The sequence below is a fragment of the Trachypithecus francoisi genome, unplaced genomic scaffold (genome assembly GCF_009764315.1).
Source record: "Trachypithecus francoisi isolate TF-2019V2 unplaced genomic scaffold, Tfra_2.0 Lachesis_group16, whole genome shotgun sequence".
NCBI classification, from domain to species: domain Eukaryota; kingdom Metazoa; phylum Chordata; class Mammalia; order Primates; family Cercopithecidae; genus Trachypithecus; species Trachypithecus francoisi.
This window is the reverse complement of record NW_022681461.1, coordinates 45,169,548-45,193,385: the sequence shown is the minus strand read 5'-3', so window position 1 is coordinate 45,193,385 and position 23,838 is coordinate 45,169,548. Positions and strand designations below refer to the sequence as shown.

The window sequence follows — 23,838 nt, the reverse complement described above, 5'->3', positions numbered from 1 at the left end:
GATAAATGTGAGCAGAATGAAAAATTATTCCTGACAGATCAGCTCAGGGTACGTATATATATATATTTTAAATGAGTTTTGCACAATAATAAAGGTGTATTTTAAATTAATTCTGACTTAGAAAAATCAATACTTTGTTCAAGTTTTAATAGGGAGTGATGTGACTTAAGTTTATGTGTTTCTCATATGATTCCTTTAACTAGCAATGTGCTGTTTCTCTTTATGAGAGAAATTCAGTATTTGAGGACTTCTCCAGGTGTGTCAGTCACTATGATAATGCTTCTCATGTCAGTCTGGTTTCCCATTTTGGACATCTTGATTTACAGGAGTGGATGCCATGCAGACACGTGTTTGTATTCCTTAGAACCTAATACCAATGGCCCTTAATCCCTGCCTCAGTCCTGGGGGGAAACTGGGACATCCTCTTCATGTCTCATCTCCATGGGAATGGTCCAGATGTGCCCCAAAAGAATTCATGACTGGCCAGAGTTCTCAACAGTTATAGCGTTCTTTGAGTCTGTGATACCAAACACACAGCTTCATTGGTCAGTGGAATGGAATGTTGGGTGGGAAAGCTCCAGTGAGGAGGGGCCTGGTTGTGTGGGGGTGGGCAGGTGGTCTTCATTGAGGAGGAAGGTATCTGCAAGCCCTGTCAAACCTTGTCATCTTTGCTAAAGTGCAGTGGTTAAATGAGAGCATGGTAGCATCTGTTCTTAGGCCTGTGAAGTCATCCCTATGAGAAAGAGGGTAAAAGAGAGGACAGGGCTGAGGCTGAGGAGGAAGAACGTGGAGGAGGAGGGAGGAATAGGGAGTTCCAGAGAAGCAGTTCAGTTTTGTGGATTTACAGTACCTGGCGTTATTTTTTGTCATGTTACTTCCTACTTCCTTTTCCTTCTTGCAGTGATATTTGTCACATATTCGTTTGCAAAGCACAAAGTGAATTAAAAATCAGATAGGGAGGCCTGAAAAATTTGTAAATCTATTTGGTCTTTTTGGCAATTAATGCAGAGTATTGAAATTACTACTGTTAATAGCATATTTGTCATCTTTACTCTTTGTCTCTACAGATAAAAATAATGTAAACACTTTTCTCATTAATATCTTCATTAAGATTCTTAAATGAACATTAAGAACCCGCTCTTTCACTCATATGTACTTGCTTGCATTTTTACTACTCAGAATATGACAAAGTTAGCGAATTAAGATGGAAATTGTTTGGAAAAGCCTTAGTAGGTGATGCAGCACCTATCAACTTTCCTCACTCTGTGTCAGTTCTGTGATCAGGATGGCAGTTTCTATGATCTGGAGGCAGAGGTAGGTTTCAGGCTGATCTCCCAGGAGGGAGCAGACCCTGGGCGCTGGCTTTACATCTGTCAGCTTACCTAGGGAATCCTTCAACTCACAGGTGAGCTGGTTTTTTAATGTGCAAAGTGAGACGGCTCAAGATGAGGACCTTCCACCTCAAGACATGGGTCCTCAGCCAGCCAGTTAGTGAACCATGATTTGCTAAGAGTCCATGAAGTACAGAGGACTGTGCTGGGCTGGAAAGTAGATTCACAAAGAGTAGAATGGCCCTTGACTCCGACTAGAGAGTCAAGATAGGCTCTTGAAAAAGTTAGATACTGTTTGGAGGCCGTGTATGATTAGGAGCCAGGCGTGGTTCAGTGAAAACATCTGTTACACCAGGCTCTACAGTAGTAGCACTTCAAGGTTGGCCCTAGCATGGGAGTGGGGCAGGCAAATGCAGCTGCCTTTAAGGAGGGAACTAAACACCGAGGCTTTCCTGTGAACACATTGTATTTGTTGGCAGTGTGAGCTCTCCTGTCTTACTTTACTTACATTGGAAGGAGTCTGGATGCTCCTCTGACTGTGCGGCAGTTTTAACTGGAGGGCACATGGTGAGCCTACCAGTACTGGGGAGCTAAGGGAAACCAACACTGGAGGAGCACTAGGAAGTTGATGGTGAGTATGGAACAGCAAAGAGACTTTGGTGGAAACATCTAGATCTGCTACATGAAGATTACATGCATGTCTACCGAGGGCCAGGTGGGAGACTGTGGAATAGCAGTCAGTGCCAAACCTAAGGGCCCTTATGGGAATCTCACACAAGGAAAAGGAGCTTCCTTAGGCAGCAGCAGAAAAGGGATAGAATTTGAGCTACGCATGGGGACCTAGAGAGACAGGAGAAAAAGGAAGCACTGGTCCATAGGGATATGGAACGGAGGCATGAGCAGTCTCTGCCTTTTAGTGTTTCATCTTCCACGTGGACCCCACATCACTTTTCCCAAGGATGCAGGAAACTGTATTTGCAGGTGCCCAGGGAGAGAGTGGTTGGCGATCTCCATGTCCAAGTATAATTTTCCAGTATTGGAAATAAGATTCTCATAAAGATATACAATGAACATGTCAAAATTTTATTTCATCTGTCAGTTAGGAAACTAGTGAAATGGTAAATTGATCCAAACAGTATTTGAGGAACTAGTATTTATAGGCTTAAGGAAGAATGTTAGCTTCAGATTGCTAGGTTATACATAAAACTGAGTAATACCTTAAAGCAGGGGTGCCTGGGCCATGGACTGGTACTGGTCAGTAGCCTGTTAGGAACCAGGCTGCACAGCAGGAGGTGAGTGGTGGGTGGGCGAGCATTACCACCTGAGCTCCACCCGCTGTCAGATCAGCAGTGGCATGAGAATCTCAGGAGAGTGAACCCTATTGTGAAATGTGCATGCGAGGAATCTAGGTCACACACTCCTTATGAGAATCTAATGTCGGATGATCTGAGGTGGAACAGTTTCATCCTGAAACTATCTCCTTACTGTCCCCCACCATCTGTGGAAAAATCGTCTGCCACGAAACCAGTCTCTGGTGCCAAAAAGGTTGGGAACTGCTGTCTCACAGAGCAGCAAAGTCATAATCTTTGAGGTAATCCTTTTCACCACTAAAAAACCTGTAAATTAACATGTAACTTCACAGTGTGCGGACTCCAATCAGGCAGCAGATGGCAAAATTAAACACAAGTACACTCTTCTAGAGAGTTAAATAATCCTTGGGAGGCTTGTAAAGCAATGCTGTCGTATTACATTGAGAGGATATGGCACCCCTTCATCTCCCACCCCCTCCCCATCCTGCCCAACTATCTAATTTCCAAGTTTTAGATAGTTTGTATTAATATTAATAAGATGCTTTGGGGTTAAACCTGAGATTGAACCCCAGTTTCTTCACTTACCAGCTGTGTAATGTTGGGCAAGTAATTAAACTACAATTGGATTAACTTGCTGTATGTTGGGAGGAACACATGAGATAGCTTTTGTAAGGTTGGAAGGTGCCTGGCACATGGTAGGTACTCAGTAAATCTTAGTTCTTCTCTTCACCTTTCCTCTTTTTAAAATTAAGACACTTCCACCTTTTGTCTGGCCTTTGTAGACCACATATGCTTTATTTAGATAACTCTCTGCATGTGATTACTGTTTCAACAAAATGTAGAGTTTTGATATTCTTAAAAAAATTTTTTTTAATAAAAAAGTTGTTAGATACAGGGTCTTGCTATATTGTCCAGGCTGAACTCAAGCCATCCTTTTACCTCAGCCTCCCGAGTAGCTGGGACTACAAGTGTGCACCACCTGGCTCGATATTCTTTCTTTCTTTTCTTTTTTTTTATGGAGGGGTGGGAATACTTCTTGTTTAGATGAAAATATTAGTCTTGTCTTCTTTATATGGAGGGTTGGCTTCCCAAGTGATCCTTTGTGGCGCTCACTCAGTGAGTATTTTAGTGTCCGTGTTGAGGTTTGTGAGGAGGAGGAGAAGGCACAGAAGCCCTCCGGGAGTGGGCTGTCCATGTACCCTATTATTGTTAAAGGTAAGTGCAGAGGGAGTCACCAGAGCTGCCAGAGGGACTGTGAGCTGGGCTTATCATAGTGAGATCTGGGTTCCTGGAGAATACATTTTCCTCCCTTCTCTGTAACTGCTCACATGATAACCTGTGTGCTGGCCCTTGATTTTACCTCCCTTATGGAGTATGATATTAATGTTGATTAATAGGTCAGATCCCAAATTCAAACTCATTTCTGCCACTGTTTACAACTTTTTTTTTCCCCCTTGAGACGGAGTCTTGCTCTGTTGCCCATACTGGAGTGCAGTGGCGCAGTCTTGACTCACTGCAACCTCTGCCTCCTTAGTTCAAGTGATTCTTGTGCCTCAGCCTCTCCGAGTAGCTGGGATTACAGGCACGCACCACCATGCCTGGCTAATTTTTGTATTTTTAGTAGGAATGGGGTTTCACCATGTTGGCCAGGCTGGTCTCAAACTCCTGACCTCAGGTGATCCACTGGCCTTGGCCTCCCAAAATGTTGGGATTACAGGCGTGAGCCACCAGGCCCAGTCGGTTCTTCTTTTTAGTATTGATACTTCTGTTTTTTCTGCCTCACCGCAGAATCCAGTATGGTCTAAACCTTGTTCAGTATTAATGGCCACACAAGGGAAAAGATCCCTAGCCCCCTTTCCTCATTTCTGTGCGTAACTCTAAATGAGGTGTGATATGGTAAGTCCCTTGGCAGTCCAGGTTCCATGCATTCATTCATTAGGCAACAAGTATTTATTGAGCAAACCCTGGTACGAAGCCCTAGGGTTTTTTCTGTGTATGTAAGAGCCTGCTCTGATGGAGACAGAGGGTAATCAAGTGAACAAGGAAGATCAGTAGAGATTATGATAAGTGCTATGAATGAAACAAATGAAATGAAGAGGAACTGTAAGTAAGCTGCTATTCCTAGTAATTTTAATTAGAGTGATCAGAGATGTTCTTCTTGAGGAGGTGGCTTTCTAAGCTGAAAATCAAAGGATGAGAATGAGTCAGCCATGGGAATAATTGAGCAAAGGACATTATAAAAAAGGGGACAGCGCAGAGAGCTGTGGGATGTTTGGCTTGTCCAAAGAACTGAAAGAAAGACCTGTGGCTAGAGTCGAGTGAGTAAGGGGATGTGGTCAGAGGCTGGCGGGGCTGTTTTAGGGCTCTGTAGATAGGGAGAATGAGTTTGGGATTTTTCTAAGTGCAATGGAAAGCTCTCGAAGAGGTCTAGGAAACTGGAATGGTGTCTGCTTATTCAAAAACATGAAGTAAAAGAATGATATGGTTGTCATGTGAAGAATTGAATGGAGGGTGTCAAGCACAGGAGCAGGGAGACCAGTGAGGCGGCCCCTCTGTAGGTCTCCTGGCTTGGGCTATGGGGAGAGTGGTAGGGATGTCAGAGAAGGATCTTGGAAGATTAGGCTGGGTTGTCGTGGGCCCCGGATACCTGGACGAGGAGCTTAGGTTTGGTTTTTGCAGCTGTGAGGGAGCTGTTGTGTATGTGTGAGTTTTTGAGTGAGTGCATGTGTGTTTGTGTATGTGGCTGTGAGATTGTGTGTGAGTCACTGTGTCTGAGTGTGGACTGTGTGTGTGGACTTCTGAGTGCATATTAGTGTGTGCGTTTCTCATTCTGTTGCACTGTGATCAGGCCAGTGGCATGAAGCAAAGGGCTATCCTGTGTGGCACAGAGTAAACTGGGGGAAAGGCTGGTGGCAGGGAGACGAGCTGAGAGGGTGGTGCAATGAGATGTGAAATGAAGGCCCAGAGGATGCTCACTTAGCTAGCCACGGAGAAAGAAAAGACTATATGGAGCAAGTCCTGTTATTTATTTACTCTACAATTGGGATGATTGAGATTTAGGAGTGAAAGGCAACTTCATAAAAGATGTCATAGTCTCTTTAAATTAGACCAGTTTGATCTCTTGCTGAGTATTTTAACAGCCTTATTTTAAAAAAATAAATAAATCTCACTGAAATTCATGTGCTTGATTTCTGTGCACAGAGTTCCGTGAGCGTTAAGTTGATTGATTTTACTACCTGCTATATCTTCCTGCCAGGACCACTCTCCCCAATGCATGTATTCATTTTCTCTTTTAGAATTCTTGAGAAACTAATTTAGAATTCTTGAGAAACTCATTGTATTTTTTATTTCCCCCAGGACATTTTTGAAGATGCCTTGGAAACCATCTCAATGTAAGTAATAACATAATAAAAAGTATGTAGTCAAGAAAAATTGATGGTTGTCTTACATAAAAAGTAAATATTTCATTCTCATTTTTTTGGAGAGTACTGTAGTGGCTATTTTCAGAAAAAGTCACTTTTCTGTAATTAAAGAAGTTGTGATTATATTTAAGAAAGGACCTATCTAATAATTCTCTCAGATACATTTCTGAGTATTATTTCGTGTAACAAAATAAAATATTTCTCAAAAAATTATTTGTTTATAACTAACTCTTTTAATAGTTGTTCATATTTATTTATATCATTAGTCTCATTTTGTAGATTTTTGTGTTTGGTTTGCACTTAATTTTATTAAAAGCATTCACTGTAAGCGTATATAGTTTTTGTAATAATTCTAAATGACTAAATTATATTAGATCAAGTGGAATATTACAACTTACTTACCTGCTTCTCCATTGTTAAGACATTTAGGTTGTCACTGGCTTAAAAATGTAAAACTAAGTTTTACATGTGTATAGCTTTGTCATATTTTGAATTGCTTCTAAAGGTTAACATTACCAATGTAGAATTACTGAATTAAAAGGGATGAATATGTTTAGTGTTCTTTGTATATCTCTAATTGCCTTTCTGTATTAATTAACTTCAGCTGCTATAACAAAACACAATAGCCTGGGTGACTTAACCAACAATAATTTATTTTCTCACAATTTTGGAGGCTAGAGAGGTCTGAGTTAAGAGTGCTAGCATGTTTGGGGTTCTGGTGGGGGCTCTCCTCTTGGCTTGCAGACTGCCTCCTTCTTGTTGTGTTCTTACATGGCCAAGAGAGTGACAGCAAAAGTTCTCTGATGTCCTTTCTTATAAGGGTGTTAATCCTATCCTGAGGACCCCACTCTCCTGACCTCATTTAAATCTGATTGTCTCCCAAAGGCCCCATATTTAAATTCCATCATGTTGAGGGTTTGGGCTTTAACATGTACACGTACAGGTCGGGGTAGAGGGGCATAGTTTGTTTTACAGTACTTCCACGAGAGTATTATCAATTTACTTGGCTACCAATACTATATAAGTAAAGTGGTTTAAATTGTCACATTATCATCACTGGGTATTATTTGAAAAACAGTTTTGCAACTTAAATGATACCTACTTTAGTATTTTTAAAAATTATTTAAAAAATACACTGCATCTTTTGTATGACTTCTAGTTTTCTTTTGTCTCTTAGCTTTTTTTTAGAATGTTTCTCTTAACATACTTGGCCGGGCGTGGTGGCTCAAGCCTGTAATCCCAGCACTTTGGGAGGCCGAGACGGGCGGATCACGAGGTCAGGAGATCGAGACCAGCCTGGCGAACACGGTGAAACTCCGTCTCTACTAAAAAAAATACAAAAAAACTAGCCTTGCGATGTGGCGGGCGCCTGTAGTCCCAGTTACTCGGGAGGCTGAGGCAGGAGAATGGCGTAAACCCGGGAGGCGGAGCTTGCAGTGAGCCGAGATCGCGCCACTGTACTCCAGCCTGGGCGACAGGGCGAGACTCCGTCTCAAAACAAACAAACAAACAACAGCAACAACAAAAACATATTTATGGACTTTAAATTATATATACCCTAATCTTTTGTCATATTTGCTATAGATATTTGCTCCAGACTGCAATTTTTCTTTATTTTAGAACGATACATTTTTATTTTGTCCAAAAGTTTAATGTTTGTATGTTTTTTTTTTTTTGAGACGGAGTGTTGCTCTGTCATCCAGGCTGGAGTGCAGTGGCACTATCTCGGCTCACTGCAAGCTCTGTCTCTCGGGTTCACGCCATTCTCCTGCCTCAGCCTCCCGAGTAGCTGGGACTACAGGCAGCCACCACCACACCCGGCTAATTTTTTTGTATTTTTAGTAGAGACTGGGTTTCACCGTGTCAGCCAGGATGGTCTCGATCTCCTGACCTCATGATCCGCCTGCCTTAGCCTCACTTAAGTGTTGGGATTTCAGGCGTGAGCCACCAACGCCTGGCTTATAGTTTGTTTTTTTTTTTAAACTTAATTGTGATTGGAATTAACCTATTAATTAGGAGCAGTTTCAGATTTACAGAATTATTGAGGAGGTAGTACAGAGTGTTCCTGTGTAACCAGCCCTGGTTTTCTCTATTATTAATTTCTTAAGTTAGCATGGTACATTTGTCACAATTAATGATCAATATGGATATATTATTGTTAACTGAAGTTCATACGTTATCCAGATATAGTTTTTACCTAGTGTCCTTTTTCTGTCTCAGGATCCCACCCATGATACCCTTTTACATTTAGTCGTCATGTCCCCTTAGGCTCCTCTTGGCTGTGACAGTCTCTCAAACTCTCGTTGTTTTTGGTGACCTTGATAGTTTTGAGGAGTACTGTCAGTTATTTTGTAGAATGTCCCTCAATTGAGATTGGTCTGTTTTTTTTCCCCTCATGATTTGACTGTGGTCATGTGTTTTTGGGAGGAAGACCCCAGATGGAAAGGGCCATTCTTGTCACATCATAGCAAAGGTCCACAATATCAATGTGACTTAGCACTACCGATGTTGAACTTGGTCACATGGCACGGGTAGTGTTTGTCAGGTTTTTCCACTGTAAAGTTACCCTTTTTCCACTCCTCCCTTTTTGTGCAGTACTCTTTGGAAGATAATCTGTTTATATGATTTTTAAGAAATCACTTCTATGGTGGGCAAGTGATCGCCATTCAGAAATCTTACAATTATTCAACCCTGCTCCTCCCTGGGTGTTGGCAGGAACTGAGCTTGGGCTGTAGTAGGTGATTGCAGTCCAGGGGATGGAAAAGGATCAGGCGGTGGGGCTGCTGATTGGAGTTTACCAGAGGAGACACTGCTTTTTCCAGCGGGAGCTAGCATGCCACACACACCAGAGAGGGCTGCAGGCCTCACAGAGGAGGATGGGTCTCACTGACCAATGGGACCGCTGTGACCCGTGAGCAGTGCACATTGACACCTGTGCTTCTCCGAACTCCCACTGGCTTCTGTAGGCTGTTAGTGACATTACCTTTGGGACGTCAGGAAGGCATTGCAAGTAGTTTTTAACATCTATTAGTTTTTAAAAAAATCAAACCATAGACATAAAAGCCCTGAATTCAACCCAGCTGACGTTAATTTAGATTCCTGTCTCACACCAGCCCTAAAATTGCTAGTCCACTACTACTATTCCAACACTGTTTGTCAGGTCCGTGAGGGAAAGAATTGATATTTGATATCTCCTTTATCAAATAAGTTCATTAAAATAATAACACACTATTTTGGGGCTTTCCATTCAGTTCCTTTGATCTAGATGCCTGTGTTTGCACAAAAACAACTCTTTTGTTCAACCCCATTAGATGGTTTAATATTAGCATTGTCTGGTTGTCAGAACATCATCCAAAATGACTCCTGCGATGGAGATGCTTTTGATTTTTGACTATCAGAAACCCCTTTGTGTATTTTTTGTTTTTGCTTTAAAATAAGTTTTATTGTGTATATGAGGTATACAACATGATGTTATAAGATACATATACATATATAGTGCAATTTTACTATAGAAGAACAAATGAAGATATCTATCATCTCACATAGTTACCTTTTTTTTTTTTTTTTTGAGACAGAGTCTTGCTCTGTCACCCAGGCTGGAGTGTAATGATGTGATCTCAGCTCACTGCAACATCTGCCTCCTGGGTTCAAGCAATTCTCCTGCCTCAACCTTCCAAGTAGCTGGGATTACAGGTGCCTGCCACTACGTCCAGCTAATTTTTGTATTTTTAGTAGAGACAAAGTTTCACCATGTTGGTCAGGCTGGTCTCGAGCTCCTGACCTCAGGCGATCCACCTGCTTTGGCCTCCCCCAAAGTGCTGGGATTACAGGCGTCAGCCACTGCGCCTGGCCTAGTTACCCATTTTTTTCCCTCCTGTGGCAAGGAGGAAAAATTTAATTTAGCAAAAATCCTGAATACAGTGTACTATTTATTATTAACTATAGTCCTCATGTTGTACATTAGATTTTTTAGCTTGTTCATCCTTCATATTTGCTAGAGAAACCCCTTCATGTACTTTTAAAGTGGGGAATTGGAGAAGCATTGTGTGTCTTGGTGTCTTTTACTCTACAGTCATTTCTCATCCTGGAGACTGTAGCTTCTTAACACCGCCTCAGTTTCTATTGACCACACATTTTCCCTTCATTGCCTCCGGAACTTCTCTGTGACTGTATTTATCTGCCAGCAGTTTCTTTCTCTTGTCTAATTTTAACTGCCCTGTCCTGCTCAGTTTAACAAATCCAAAGGTGTCCCCATTTTAGAATTTACCTTGCTCTTTTAGGTTTCTGGTGTGCATTATTTCTTGTGTCCTTTAGACTGTCGCTTAAACGTTTGTGTGTCCTTTTCAGTGTTGCTGAATTGTTCCATTCCTCTCACCTTGGTTATAGCAACACATTATAGGAACCCTTCTCCTAATGGAGAGAAATAGAGCCCAAAGCCAGAAGATGTAGCCAGATTAGATGCTGGAGTCCATACTCGAAGAATCTTGTAGCAGAGGCCTCCGTTCAGAGTCTGTACTTGATTTGGGTCTGATTTTAATAAACTTTGCCTTTTGGTCTTGTGCATACTTTTGCCTTACAGCGTTCTGAGAGGTATTATAAGGGGGTAGTTTCCGAAGCAGAGCTTGTTGGTAATGACAAAAGATGGCAGTGAGAGAACAAAGAAAATACTACACACAGCCATAAAACTCCAAAGCACAGCAGTGTGGTTTCATTTTGCCTTCGTGCACACAACTACATGTACCTTCCTGGGGAGACGGGACTGACCACAGACTTGACAGTCAGACTTGAACTCTAGTTCCAGTTTGCCATTTACTGACTGGGAGGCCTGGGACCAGTTTCTCTGAGCTTGTTTTTCTCCTTTCATAGATTTATTGAGAGGATTAAATGAAATTTAAGTTAAATGTGATGATGGGAGTAAAACACATAGTTGGTGCTCAGTGAGTATCGGTACTTTTCTGCTTTCCCTGGTGAGAGTGTGGGTTCTCCAGAAACAGAACCAATAGGAGACATAAAATGTCTATATATGAAGAGATTTGCTGTAAGGAATTGACTCGTGTGATTATGGAGGCTGAGAAGTCCCTAGTTCTGCAGTTGGCAAGCTGGAGACACCGGAGAAATGATGGACTTCCAGTCCAAGTCAGAGGCCTCTGATTATAAATATATGTTAATTGTAAAAAATTTCTTCAGTTGTTTTTACGTGAACTTTTTGTTTGTCCTCATTTCAGGGTTTGTCAATATTTCTCACATTTCCTCTTAAATTGGTAATACTGTAACATTCCCTTTGTGAATTCTGCAAAACTGAGTAGAGTTCTTTTTCCTTACACTTACTGAAGCATACATTTTGATCTTACGTTTTTAGTGCAGAGAGGAAATGCTTCAATCTCTCTGTATCAAGATGCAGTGCTCTTGCCAACCTGATGATTAATTTCTTCCAGTGAATATTTTCTCTTGAATGCCTAGTGAAAGGATTCACACTAACAGATGAAGGAGGCCTTAAGTTGTTTCCACAGAGGAAGTTGTTTCTTATTTTTCTTTTTCTGCCTAATGAATTTACCACTCTCAACATAGATTTTTCCTACCTCTGGACCTTTGTGGTAATGATTGTGTTATTTTAACTATTTTGAGAAATTGCTAGTTTTGTAAACTGGTAGATCATACAAAAATCTCCACCATTTAGAACTGGAGGAAAAATTAGAGATGTAAAAAAATGTTAGTGGAACATTGACTATGTTCTTTTTAAAAATTAAAATAGGACAAGTGTGGTGACTCATGCCTGTAATTCCAGCAGGCTGAGGTGGGTGGATCACCTGATGTGGGCGGATCACCTGAGGTCAGGAGTTCAAGACCAGCCTGGCCAACTTAGCAAAAACCCATTTTTACTGAAAATACAAAAATTAGCGGGGCTTTTTGGTGCATGCCTGTAATCCCAGCTACTTGGGAGGCTGAGGCAGGAGAATCGCTTGAACCCGGGAGGCGGAGGTTGCAGTGAGCTGAGATTGTGCCACTGCCCTCCAACCTGGGCGGCAGAGCAAGACTCTATCTCAAAAAAATAATAATAAAATAAAAAAATTAAAATTGTGAACTTTATAACCTGTTTGGCATAAGGAGGTGACCTCTTAAGGAGCAATTGTAAATTATACCCATCGCGTGAGATATAGAAATTTGTCACAAATAAAATGCAGTTCTATATTAGCTATAATCTCTTGCTTCCTGATTTAACATTTCCATGCTGGTTTGCACTTCTAGTGCTCTGATGATGGAGTATCCTTTTTTCTCAGTGTTAGTACCCAGTTGCCATCTCTGACAACGTAGTGGTGGATGTGATAAATCTCTTGATAAATTAACTGTGACATGGCATGTGAAGAGTAAATATAGTGTTTTGGGAATTCCCTAAGAAAGCTATCTTTCGATTGGGAGATGGGGGTGCTGGCATTTGCTTTGGGTTTTGTGGGGTGGGTGGCATTTCAGTTGGTGGAGCCAGTGCAGAGGGTCAGAGGTGGCGACATGCTGGGCGAACAGCTCTGAGGACAGTGGCCAGAGCACAGAGCAGTGAGTTTGAAACACCAGTGGGGCCCTGGACCCAAACGAAGTTGGATCATGGAGGATTCCTGTTCTTGTCTAGTGGGGAGAATGGACTAACCATTTACAGTCATCGTGATTTGGTGTTTTGTTTTTGTTTTTGTTTTGTTTTTTGACAGGATCTCACTCTGTCTCCCAGGCTAGAGTGCAGTAGTACGTTCTCAACTCACTGCAGCCCCAATCTCCTGGGTTCAAGCACTCCTCCCACTTCAGCCTCCCAAGTGGCTAGGACTACAGGCAGGTGCCATCACGCCTGGCTAATTTTATTTTTTGTGGAGACACAGTTACCCTATGTTGCCCAGGCTGGTCTTGAACTCCTGGACTCAAGTGATCCTCCCACCTTTGCCTCCCAGAGTGTTGGGATTACAGGCATGAGCCACTGTACCTGGCTGGTGGTATTTTTGATTAACCTCTTTCTCATAAAAACCACTGTGGGCAGTGGGACAGAAATCTAACTAGAAGGCCTGGTTGGGCACTGATTAATTTTTTCTTTTCATGGTAGGTTAGAGAAGTCAGAGGAGACAGATCAAACTTATGTTCAAAGACTGTTAGAGCAGATGCAGGTTTAATATATATATATATATATATATATTTTTTTTTTTTTTTTTGAGACGGAGTCTCGCTCTGTGGCCCAGGCTGGAGTGCAGTGGCCGGATCTCAGCTCACTGCAAGCTCCGCCTCCCGGATTCACGCCATTCTCCTGCCTCAGCCTCCCGAGCAGCTGGGACTACAGGCGCCCGCCACCACGCCCGGCTAGTTTTTTTTTGTATTTTTTAGTAGAGACGGGGTTTCGCTGTGTTAGCCAGGATGGTCTCGATCTCCTGACCTCGTGATCCGCCCGTCTCGGCCTCCCAAAGTGCTGGGATTACAGGCTTGAGCCACCGCGCCCGGCCAGGTTTAATATATTATCAGCAGTGGGCTTTCATATTCCAGAGCATCTTATGAGAATTTTGAATTTATCCTTACACAGAAATCCATATGTGTTCAATAGAGTCCTGAGGTGGTATGAATACAGTGGGGATGAATGTGTCTGTTTGCAAGAACTGCTTTGAATTTGTACTTATCTGTAGAAGGTGAAATTGGCAGATATTTTTAGCCAGGTAATTAGAAGCTTACAATGGAAATAAAAATATTTTGATTCCTTCTTGGCCTTTTGTCAAAGATCCACTGTAGTATAAAAATACTTTGTATCATAACATTTCTCACAAACTTTTTCCTTCTCCACACCTTCTCTTTTGAACCATAAGTTGTAGATTAGAGTGAGGTAAGGCCTTTAGGGCCATTTTCTTTTCCTCATTAGGTTAGATCAATTGGTGATACAATAGTTCTGTCTGTTTTAATTAAGGGTGAATATCGGCGAATGACAGTTGGAAAACATCTGATATTTTTCTTCAGAGTGATTAAGTTATAAATAGTGACAATAGGCAGAGTTAGATTTGTTTTCATTTTTCTCTGCTGTTTTTTTTGGCTCCAATTTTTCCCTGCAGGTAATATAAATGTTACTCAAGTCTGGAAAGGGAGTTTTGTCCTCTCTTAATTTGATTTTCTTAACCAAGTCGATAGTTATTTTATTGGATCTAAGATGCCATTGATATTGTTATCTTATATATTCCTAAGGAAGGAAAAAAACACAATGAGGAATTTTAAGGAGACCTTGCATAAAGGAAAGGAAAAATAAAATCATCATGAAGGAAGGCACAGCAAGGAAATGTGTATATTTCAACCTTGTTATTAGGTAGGGAGGGGAAAAAAACCCTCTAATGAGATTCTCCACCCAGATAATTTTTTTAAACAGCTCTATTGCAATATTAATTTATATCTCATATATATTCCTATTTTAAGTATATAATTTAATGCATTTTAATGTATTTACAGAATTATAGAACCATCGCGACAGTCTAACTTCAAAACATTTTTATCATCTGAAAAAGAAAGCTGTGCCTATTTATAGTCATTCTCTATTCCCACCCTTAGGTGGGGCATTAACTAATCTAATTTCTGTCACCCTTAGCTGGGGCAACCACTAATTTAATTTTTGTATATATTTTATATAAATAGAATAATCTAATATGTATTATTTTGTGTCTACACATGTCATAGAATGTGTTAGTACAGATAGATGCTCCTTGAGTCATGATGGGATTACATCCTGATAACTTCATCATAATAAAAAATATAGTAAGTGAAAATGCATTGGATGCCCTGACAAACCCATCATAATGTTGAAAAATTGTAAGTTGAACCATACTAAGTTGGGGACCGTCTGCACTTCATTGCTTTTTATGGCTGAATAATTTTCATTATTATGAATATATCATATTTTATCCGTTCATCAGTTGATGGGCATTTGAGTCATTTCCAGTTTTCGGCTATTGTGAATAATGCTGCTGTAAACAGTTGTGTACAGTCTTTGTATGAACATGTTTTAAATTATCTGTCATACAGACACAGAAGTGGAATTGGTGAGTTGTATGGTGAACCTATGTTTGACTTTTTAACGCTCTTTAGAATTTGAATTGTAAGCTGGTTTGGAGTCTGAGTACATATAAATGGTGTCACCCCCCAACAACTTCAAGCAGGTTATTTAACTTTAAGTGGATCAGGTTAGTGGTGTCCTCAGGTAATTGACAGAAGCAAATGCAGATCCTGTCCCTAAGAACATAACTGATTTAGGACAGTCAAAGTTGCTGTCAATTTTAAGATGTATCTTGGGGTTAGGGATATACCATGATGAAAATTTGTGTGTCATAGAGTCAATGATATAGTAAATGGAAATAAAAGTTCTTTAAAAAGCTCAAGATAAACAGCATTCCTGGTGTTTTTTCCTTGTTTTTGTTACCACTTGGCTTGCTTCTGTTTGTCTTTTCTTTTGTCCTATTAGATCTACTCTAATGGTCTGTTATTGTATTTAGACCTGCCACTGTGAAGTTCTTCATGTAAGTTCATGGGGGAATGAGAATGTGTGTTGTACATGTTTTAAGATATAGATCCTATAAATGCTTCTTTTCACTACAAGGAGTGACAAGATTTCATAACTTGAAGGAAAGCCTCTGAAGGAAAGCTCCTTAGCAACACTTTGGTCCAATTATCTCATCTTACCAAGGAGGTCCCAGCAGAGATGGAAGACTGAGTCGTGGTCGGGGTGTTGTTGGTGCAAAGTGTATGACCAGTGAACCCCTATGAGCAGGACTTTTGTGATTGTGGTTGCCTTGCTGCAGGCTCAGTATCCTCTCTGACCCTCTCACCCTGGTAGCAATGCTTAGCTTGTGTCTGAAAGCCAGGACTTTGCTCTTACACTGAGTTCCTTGCCTCCTCCATAAGTAACCTGCTTGATATGGCTGCTGCTCCCTGCTGCTGTCTTTGGCTGTTTTGATAGTTGTAATGGGAAAGAGGTCCAATCATTGCTTCTTTGATCACTCACTAGGATGTTTCACAAACACATTAATTTTTATATCCCAAACTGAACTCTTGGTATCCACCTCCTTTGTTTATCTGAAAACTTTGCATTTTCTGTAAATGTCTCCACCCACCATCCACCCATTTGTTCAAGTCAGAAGCTTGGGAGAGACATCTTTGAGTCCTTTCTTTTCTTTTAATTTCCATATTACCAAGTCTGATGATTTCTACCTCCAAAATATATTTCCCATCTGTTCACTTTCCTCTCTCTCCACTCTGTTACATTAGCTTAAGTGACTATACGATTTTGCTTGGACTACTTTAAGAGCTGGCTAGTGGTTAATGTATGTTCCTGCTTCTTTTGTTCTCTCCCTCCAGTTTTCCAACTGCACCCCACTTACTCTTCATACAGCAGCCCAAGTTATCTTACTTTATTTTTTCTGAGACGGAGTTTCGCTCTTGTTGCCCAGGCTGGAGTACGGTGGTACGATCTGGGCTCATCGCAAACTCCACCTCCGGTTCAAGCGATTCTCCTGCCTCAGCCTTCCTGAGTAGCTGGGATTACAGGCACCCGCCACCACGCCCGGCTAATTTTGTATTTTTAGTAGAGACGGGGTTTCTCCATTTTAGTTAGGCTGGTCTGGAACTCCTGATCTCAGATGATCTGCCTGCCTTGGCCTCCTAAAGTGCTGGGATTATAGGCATGAGCCACCATGCTCAGCCTAAAATTATTTTTAAAAATAAGATTATTTGGGCTGGGTGCAGTGACTCATGCCTGTAATCCCAGCACTTTGGGAGGTCACAGCGGGTGGATTGCTTGAGCCCAGGAGTTTGAGACCAGCCTGACCAACATGGCAAAACCCCTTTTCTACAAAAAATGCAAAAAATTAGCCAGGTGTGGTGACACGTCTGTAGTTTCAGCTACTTCAGAGGCTGAGGTGAGAGGATCATCTGAGCTGCAGAAATCGAGGCTGTGTTGAGCTGTGATCGCGCCACTGCACAGCCTGGGCGATAGAGGATGACTCTGTCTCCAATAAAAAAAAAAAAAAAAAAGGAATTTTAATATGACCAATTTTGAACATCTACAGAAAGTAAAGAGGATAGTAAACCGAACCTTATATACTAATCACTTAGCTTCTATAGTTGTCAACTCAAGGCCAATCTTATTTCATCCATATCCTACCCCCAGATTATTTGGAATCAAACCCTAGACATGATAATTTATTTCTACCTCTAAATATATTAAAATATAGTTCCTGAAAACAAAGACAGTCTCTTTCATAATTACCATTCAGATACCAAGATCAGGAAATTAACATTGATATAGAGCTATAGTTTATATGCTTTATATGACATCATTTTATCTGTATTTTAGCTTGCAAAGGTCGCTTTTTAAAAATATCACAAGACTGTTATCACACCTAAAATGTAATAATATCCATCCAGTAACTTATCAGTGCTCAAATTTTTCCAACTGTCTCATTTATTTTTTGACAATATGTTTGTGTGAATCAGGACAAGAGTGATCCTTTCAGAAATTAAATGGGATGATGTCACTTCCTTGCTTAAAAATCCATCCATGAGTTTTCATGGCCAAAGTTGAAGGCCCCATCTACCTTTGTTCATAAGACTTGAGGTGGTTGGGCTCCCACATACTGCTTCTGCCTCATCGAGGGCAACTCTTGTCCTCATGCATGACCCTCCAGCCACAAGCCTTATCCAATGTTTTGTTGTGCTGCTCCAGATTGGAGCGTGTTTGCCATAACTCTTTTCAGGGCTTTTTGCTGGCCATGCTCTACTCTCAGCTGGTGTGTCCTCCCACTTTCTCAGTGACTCCACCAACGTAGCTACTCTTCCCTCATTTCTCTGTCTTGGCGTCTTGTTTGTGTTTGTCACTCCATTTCTCATTTTGCAGTTAATTGTTATTTGTTTTTTGATCATCTGTTTTTTTGAGGTTTAAGTTCTGTAATGATGGGTCTGCTCTACTTTGCTTGTCATGGTGTACTTGGCACCTATGCACCATGCTTGTCACATAGTAGGTGCTCAGTATATATATGTTGGAAAAATGAATGTGTGAAATTAATATACTGTCTTAGTCCATTTGGGCTGCTGTAACAAAGTCCATTAGACTGGGTAATTTATAAATAATGGAAATTTAGTTCCTCACAGTTTTGTAGGCTGCAAGGTCCAAGAGTAAAGTGGCAGCAGATTGAGTGTCTGGTGAGGGCCCGTTCCTCCTAGATGGTGCCTTCTTTTTGTTCTCATGTGGCAGAAGGAAGCCAAAAATAGTGGAGGGAGGGGAAAGAAAAAAAAAAAAAAAGGAAGAAGCAAAAAGGGACAAGAGACTCCCTCAAGCTTTTTTGTTAGGGCACTAATCCCATTTACAAGGGTGGAACCCTCATGACCTATCACCTCCCAAAGGCTCCGCTTCTTAATACCATCCCCTTGGGTGTTAGGTTTCAACATACGAATTTTGGAGGGACACAAACATTAAACCATAGCATGTACTATTAAGAAAATATAGATGGATCCTCAGAGTAGACTGCTAGGATTTGCAGTACATTAAAGAAAAAAAATCTAGCCATCATTGAGTTCTTAATGAGTGTAGGGCACAATGATAATTGCTGTGATTATTCAAATAGTTAGTTAAGGGATCTTTTGGAATACACATTTTATTTTATTTTATTTTATTTTTTTTTAATTTTTTAATTTTTTTATTTTTTGAGACGGAGTCTTGCTCTGCCGCCCAGGCTGGAGTACAGTGGCCCGCTCTCAGCTCACTGCAAGCTCCGCCTCCCGGGTTCACGCCATTCTCCTGTCTCAGCCTCCCGAGTAGCTGGGACTACAGGCGCCCGCGTCGTCGCCCGGCTCGTTTTTTGTATTTTTTAGTAGAGACGGGGTTTCACCGTGTTAGCCAGGATGGTCTCGATCTCCTGACCTCGTGATCCGCCCGTCTCGGCCTCCCAAAGTGCTGGGATTACAGGCTTGAGCCACCGCGCCCGGCCTGGAATACACATTTTAAAAAGATGATTGTGGCTGATTGTGTTCGTAAACTGAAATGCATACATAATTAAATAAAGTCCAAATGTTTGGGCATAGTAAACACTATCCATAATTGTTGGTGCCTCCATTGCCGTTTTTATCTGGTGGGCTGACTCACTTTTCACTTGAAGTTTGTATAAATGAGCTGTCAGAATCTTAAAGGATACAGTGAGCTCATTGCCTTTTGTTAACTTTTTACCCTCTTTTACCTGACATCCTTTTTTTTTCTGACGCCTTCATCCATTCCCTTTTCATCTACCTCATGATAAAAATAGGAACCTAAGATGACTAATAAAACACCCAAAAGCAGATACTTGCGAACTTTGTCTTTTGAAATGTGCCAAACTTCTTCATTGCTTGTGTTCTGAAAATTCATCATTCTCTCTGGTCCCCTTTCTTTTTCCTTCTCCCCTCTTTCCCCCTTTTGTCTCTGGTTGTAGAACATTATTCTATGACCAGAGAATAGAATTCCTCAAAGGCATAGTGATATTTGGTTTAGGTACATTTTTGAGTAATGTATAGTTCAGTACCATGCATACTATATGTCTAATAAATAGTCTGAAGACTTAATAGCCACCAACAAATGGGAAGAACGCTGAAGTTGCCTAAAACTGAAGAGATATTTGGGGATTTACATATAACTTTTATTACTGTATAAAGTAATTTCTATGTTATTTATTTTATTTTTATTGTCTAGAATGAAAATATTCATACCAGCAAGGGTCTTTTAAATTACCTTGTAAGCAGAATGTTATAGTTAGAATGAAAAATTTTAAAACTCCATATACCTCTGATGAATTAACATTTTCAAAGGTATGGGCATAGTTTTTGGTCTCCCTTGCAGGCAATACAGCTATAAGCTTTTGATTTTTATTTATTTTAGTAGTTAGGAAAGTTTTCTGCAAGAGTAACTTGACTTTTATGCAGGAAAAAAAAAAAGTCTGTGTGTGTGTGTGTGTGTGTGTGTGTGTGTAAAGTTCTGTGTGTCAGATCTCCCATTGACTTAAGGGATTCTTTGCCATTTAAAAATTTCAGCCTATTTTGAAAGAAATTATACCCGTAATGTGTAGCTTGCTTTGATTCAAATAATTTTATGTAATCACTGTAAGCAAATTAAGCCTGTGATTGGCTATGTAAAACATGTATTTTAAACGATACATTCTCTTTGTCTCAGTACAGTAGATGGGTCCTATATTTTCAGCAGAACTTAGTTATGTAACTTATATAAGGATACCTTTTCAGAGAGTCCCATATAAGTAAAAATTATTTGGTAATATGTATTTAACCTACAGAATAATTTATTTGAAAGCATTTTGTAAAACTGCAAAGTGTAAAGCAAACGTAACATAGTATATATACATATAATATATTGAAGAGCACTGCTGTTTTTGTAAAAGCATTATTTCTTTCAAGATGCAAGACATTTTGATACAGCTATTTCAGTCTCACAAGGGCTCCCTTAAACTATAAAAATACTTTTTAAAGAGTTAAAAAAAGAATATGTTTTTAAAATAAATCTAACAGATATCTAAGAAATAAAAGTGAGTGTTATTCCTGCTCATTTCCCAGTTCTGAGACCTGCCCCATCAAAACAGGGAAAAGGAAGGAAAGGATGTGTGCATTGCATGGTTCTTTTTTTTTTTTTAATGCTAGTTTTATGAATTTATAGACACTCCAGGTTTAAAAAGCCTTTATTGAACACATCCTTTACATCAAGCATTAAGCTATTTTAGGGGGATAGACTTGACAAAGGGGGTGCGGGTATGGAATGGGAGTGTCCAAGAAGTCTCGAGTCCACATTTTTTCTCCAGTCAAGTCTCAGTGTTGACAGTGAGCCAGGGGCCAGGGGCCAGGGGCAAAGGGGAGAGGGACACATGTGCAGGGATGTGTTGCTTTGTACAGTTCTTAGTAATAAAGGACAATAGTTGGAGATGTTATTGTTTAAATATTAAGAGCAAATTAAGGCAAATCTATCTTTTTTGGGTAGAGAAGTGTGTTTCAAACATGGCACCAGCAGGAAAAAAGAGTGATAGTTTTGATTGTTATGACAAAATGCTTGTAAACCCATTTCAAAGATAATTAACTGAGATTTTGAACATATATGAAAGAAGGTTACACTGCAAACAGATCCAGAAAGAGAACACTTTGATGAAAATATTGGCAAAGGGACATAAGCAGACGATTAAAAAAAAAATACAGGTCAGTCAGGCCGTTATATTAATTTCCTGTGGCTGCTATAACAGATTAAAACTTGGTGTTTTCACATAATAACAGGTTTATTCTCTTACAGTTCTGGAGGTCAGATGTCTGAAATGGGTTTCACTAGGTCAAAACCAAGGTGTCCCTTGGCCATGCTCCCTTGAGAGGCTCTAGAGGAGAATCCATTTCCTTGCCTTTTCTAGCATCTAGAGCTACATTCCTTGCATTCATTGGCTCATGGCCACATCCTGCATCTTCAAAGCCAGCAGCATAGCATCTTCAAATCACTCTCCTTCCGTGGTCCCACCACCTTCTGTTTTTCGATGTCTCTCTACCTCCCTCTTGTAAGGAGATTTGTGATTGCCTTTAGGGCACACTCAAATAACCCACAGTAATGACTCTGTTCAGGATCGCTAATATCTATAAAGTCTCTTTTGTCATATAAAGTACTATTCATAGATTCTAGGTATTAAGGCCTGGATAACCTTGGGTGCCATTATTCAGACTACCGCACCTATCAAATAGCATGTGGGGTAGAACAATGCATATATGTTTATCTGTGTATGTATGCATGAAACCTGTGCAAGGACATATATATGGTATGTTTGGGATTGATTATTTCAGTGTGTTGAGATTACAGGGTATTTATAATTTTCGAAAAATTCCTTTTATATAATTTTTTTGTTTTGTCAGAATTTTTATGGAATGTATTTTATTAGTGATCAGAAAAAGCTAAGTAACTCTTGGAAAGATGATTTTTTAATAGTCAATTTTGTAAGAACAGTTTTAGATTTACAGAAAAGTAGAAAATATACTGGAGTTCCCACAGACCCTATATTAGGTATTTTGTAGGAATTTTGTACATTTTGGAATTCGTCTGATATTTTTCTCATGGTTAGACTGGGGTTATGTATGGGTTTGGAGGAGGAAGCCCAGAGAGGTAAAGTGTCATTTTCATCATATCTTATCAAGAATACATACTATCAACATGATTTATCACTGTCATTGCCCTTGATTGCCTGGCTGGGGTATTGTTTGTAAGGTTTTTTCCACTGCGAAGTCACGGCTTACCCCTCACCTCTATCCCCTTTCCATGTTGCAGTCTTAGGAGGTCACTATGTGCAACCCACGATAAAAGAGTCTGGGGAGTTATGCTCTTTAAGGCAGAGTTTATTGACAAATGATTTGGACTTTTTTCCCCTCTTAGATTGTACCAAAAGGGTCATGTAAAAAAATCCTCATCAAAGTGTCATAAGAGATACTGACAATATCTCAGAGGGTAAGAGTCCAGTATTCTCAAAAGAATCTTGTAAGGCTTCATGAGATTCTGAGCATGTTTCATTTTAGCTTGGAGATTACTAAGAAACCTGCAGTAACTGACCATTTAAGGGATATCTAACATCATGTGGGTGGCCCACCTTTTGTAATTTCTAAAAGGATATGTTGTAATTGATTAAATACTTAAGATCTGTACACATTAGATCAATTATTCTCTTACATGTTACATATTATTCACAAAAATGTAGTTGGAAGCTGGACTTAAATTTGAAAGGAAAAAAGAAAAATTAGATGAGAGATATTTATACTGACGGAAAAATAAAGGTGTGAAATGCACTTTACTAATAATTTTGCAGTTGAGCTTGCAGTTCTCTTTTCCTTCCTTGAAAAAGCCTGACCTTCACAACACCAGGTCTTTTCTTGTTTCTAAAGAATCTGTAGTTTTGTAGTACAGCGCACATGATATTTGCTGTCATTTGGTGAATATCTGGCTCCCCAACTGGACCGAGAGCTCCAGGGGAGCAGGGACTATGTGTGCTCCGCTCACTGCTATATTCCCTGTGCCTGGCACATAGTAGGCATACAGATATAAATGGACTGTCATTGCTTATGCTCTTTTGAACTTTTAGAAATATGGGTTGTTAACTATAGGGTACATTTTTGGGTAAATAATCATAACATAATTCTGTGTGAAAAGGGTAATTTAAAATAGTAGTATCAAAGATACATTTAGCTGTCTTGTCCCCTCCACATGAGGTGTATATATGTATATATGGAGGGGTGTGTGTGTTATGTGTACATGTATACACAGAGGGGAAGAACACTAGAAGCACATTATTGCAAAACATTAAGCGTGATTATCTGAGTTATAAGATTATGGCTGGCTTTAATTTTCTTCTTTGTTTTTTAGCCCTTTCCAAGGAATGTACTATTTTATAATTTGGAAATACTACAATATTTTACCTGATGTTACCTTTTTTTTTTTTTTTTTTGAGATAGAGTCTCGCTCTGTCATCCAGGCTGGAGTGCAGTGGCATGATCTTGGCTCACTGCAACCTCTGCCTTCTGTTTTCAAGAGATTCTTCTACCTCAGCCTCCCGAGTAGCTGGGACTACAGGTGTGTGCCACCACATCTGGCTAATTTTTGTGTTTTTAGTAGAGATGGGATTTCTGTGCCTCAGCCTCCCGAGTAGCTGGGACTATAGGTGTATGTCACCACACCTGGCTAATTTTTGTGTTTTTAGTAGAGATGGAGTTTCTGCATATTGGCCAGGCTGGTCT

At 40.2% G+C, this 23,838-nt stretch overlaps 1 protein-coding gene across 3 annotated transcripts in view; it reads left to right on the top strand.

Moving 5' to 3' along the window:
• Positions 1-23,838, top strand: part of TTC39B (tetratricopeptide repeat domain 39B) — a 150,122-nt gene that overhangs the window by 33,997 nt on the left and 92,287 nt on the right. Inside the window, exons 1-2 of one of the 3 annotated variants that reach the window (XM_033237395.1) lie at positions 5,072-5,195; positions 5,999-6,033. The exons of 1 other annotated variant lie outside the window; for it this stretch is intronic. Coding sequence is in view for 1 of the 2 variants with exons in the window: in XM_033237394.1 (XP_033093285.1) it covers positions 5,999-6,033 (35 nt within the window). In the remaining variant the exon portion in view is untranslated. Of the gene's footprint in view, positions 1-5,071; positions 5,196-5,998; positions 6,034-23,838 lie in introns of those variants that run through there. One more of the 3 variants, XM_033237394.1, reaches the window with a different exon arrangement.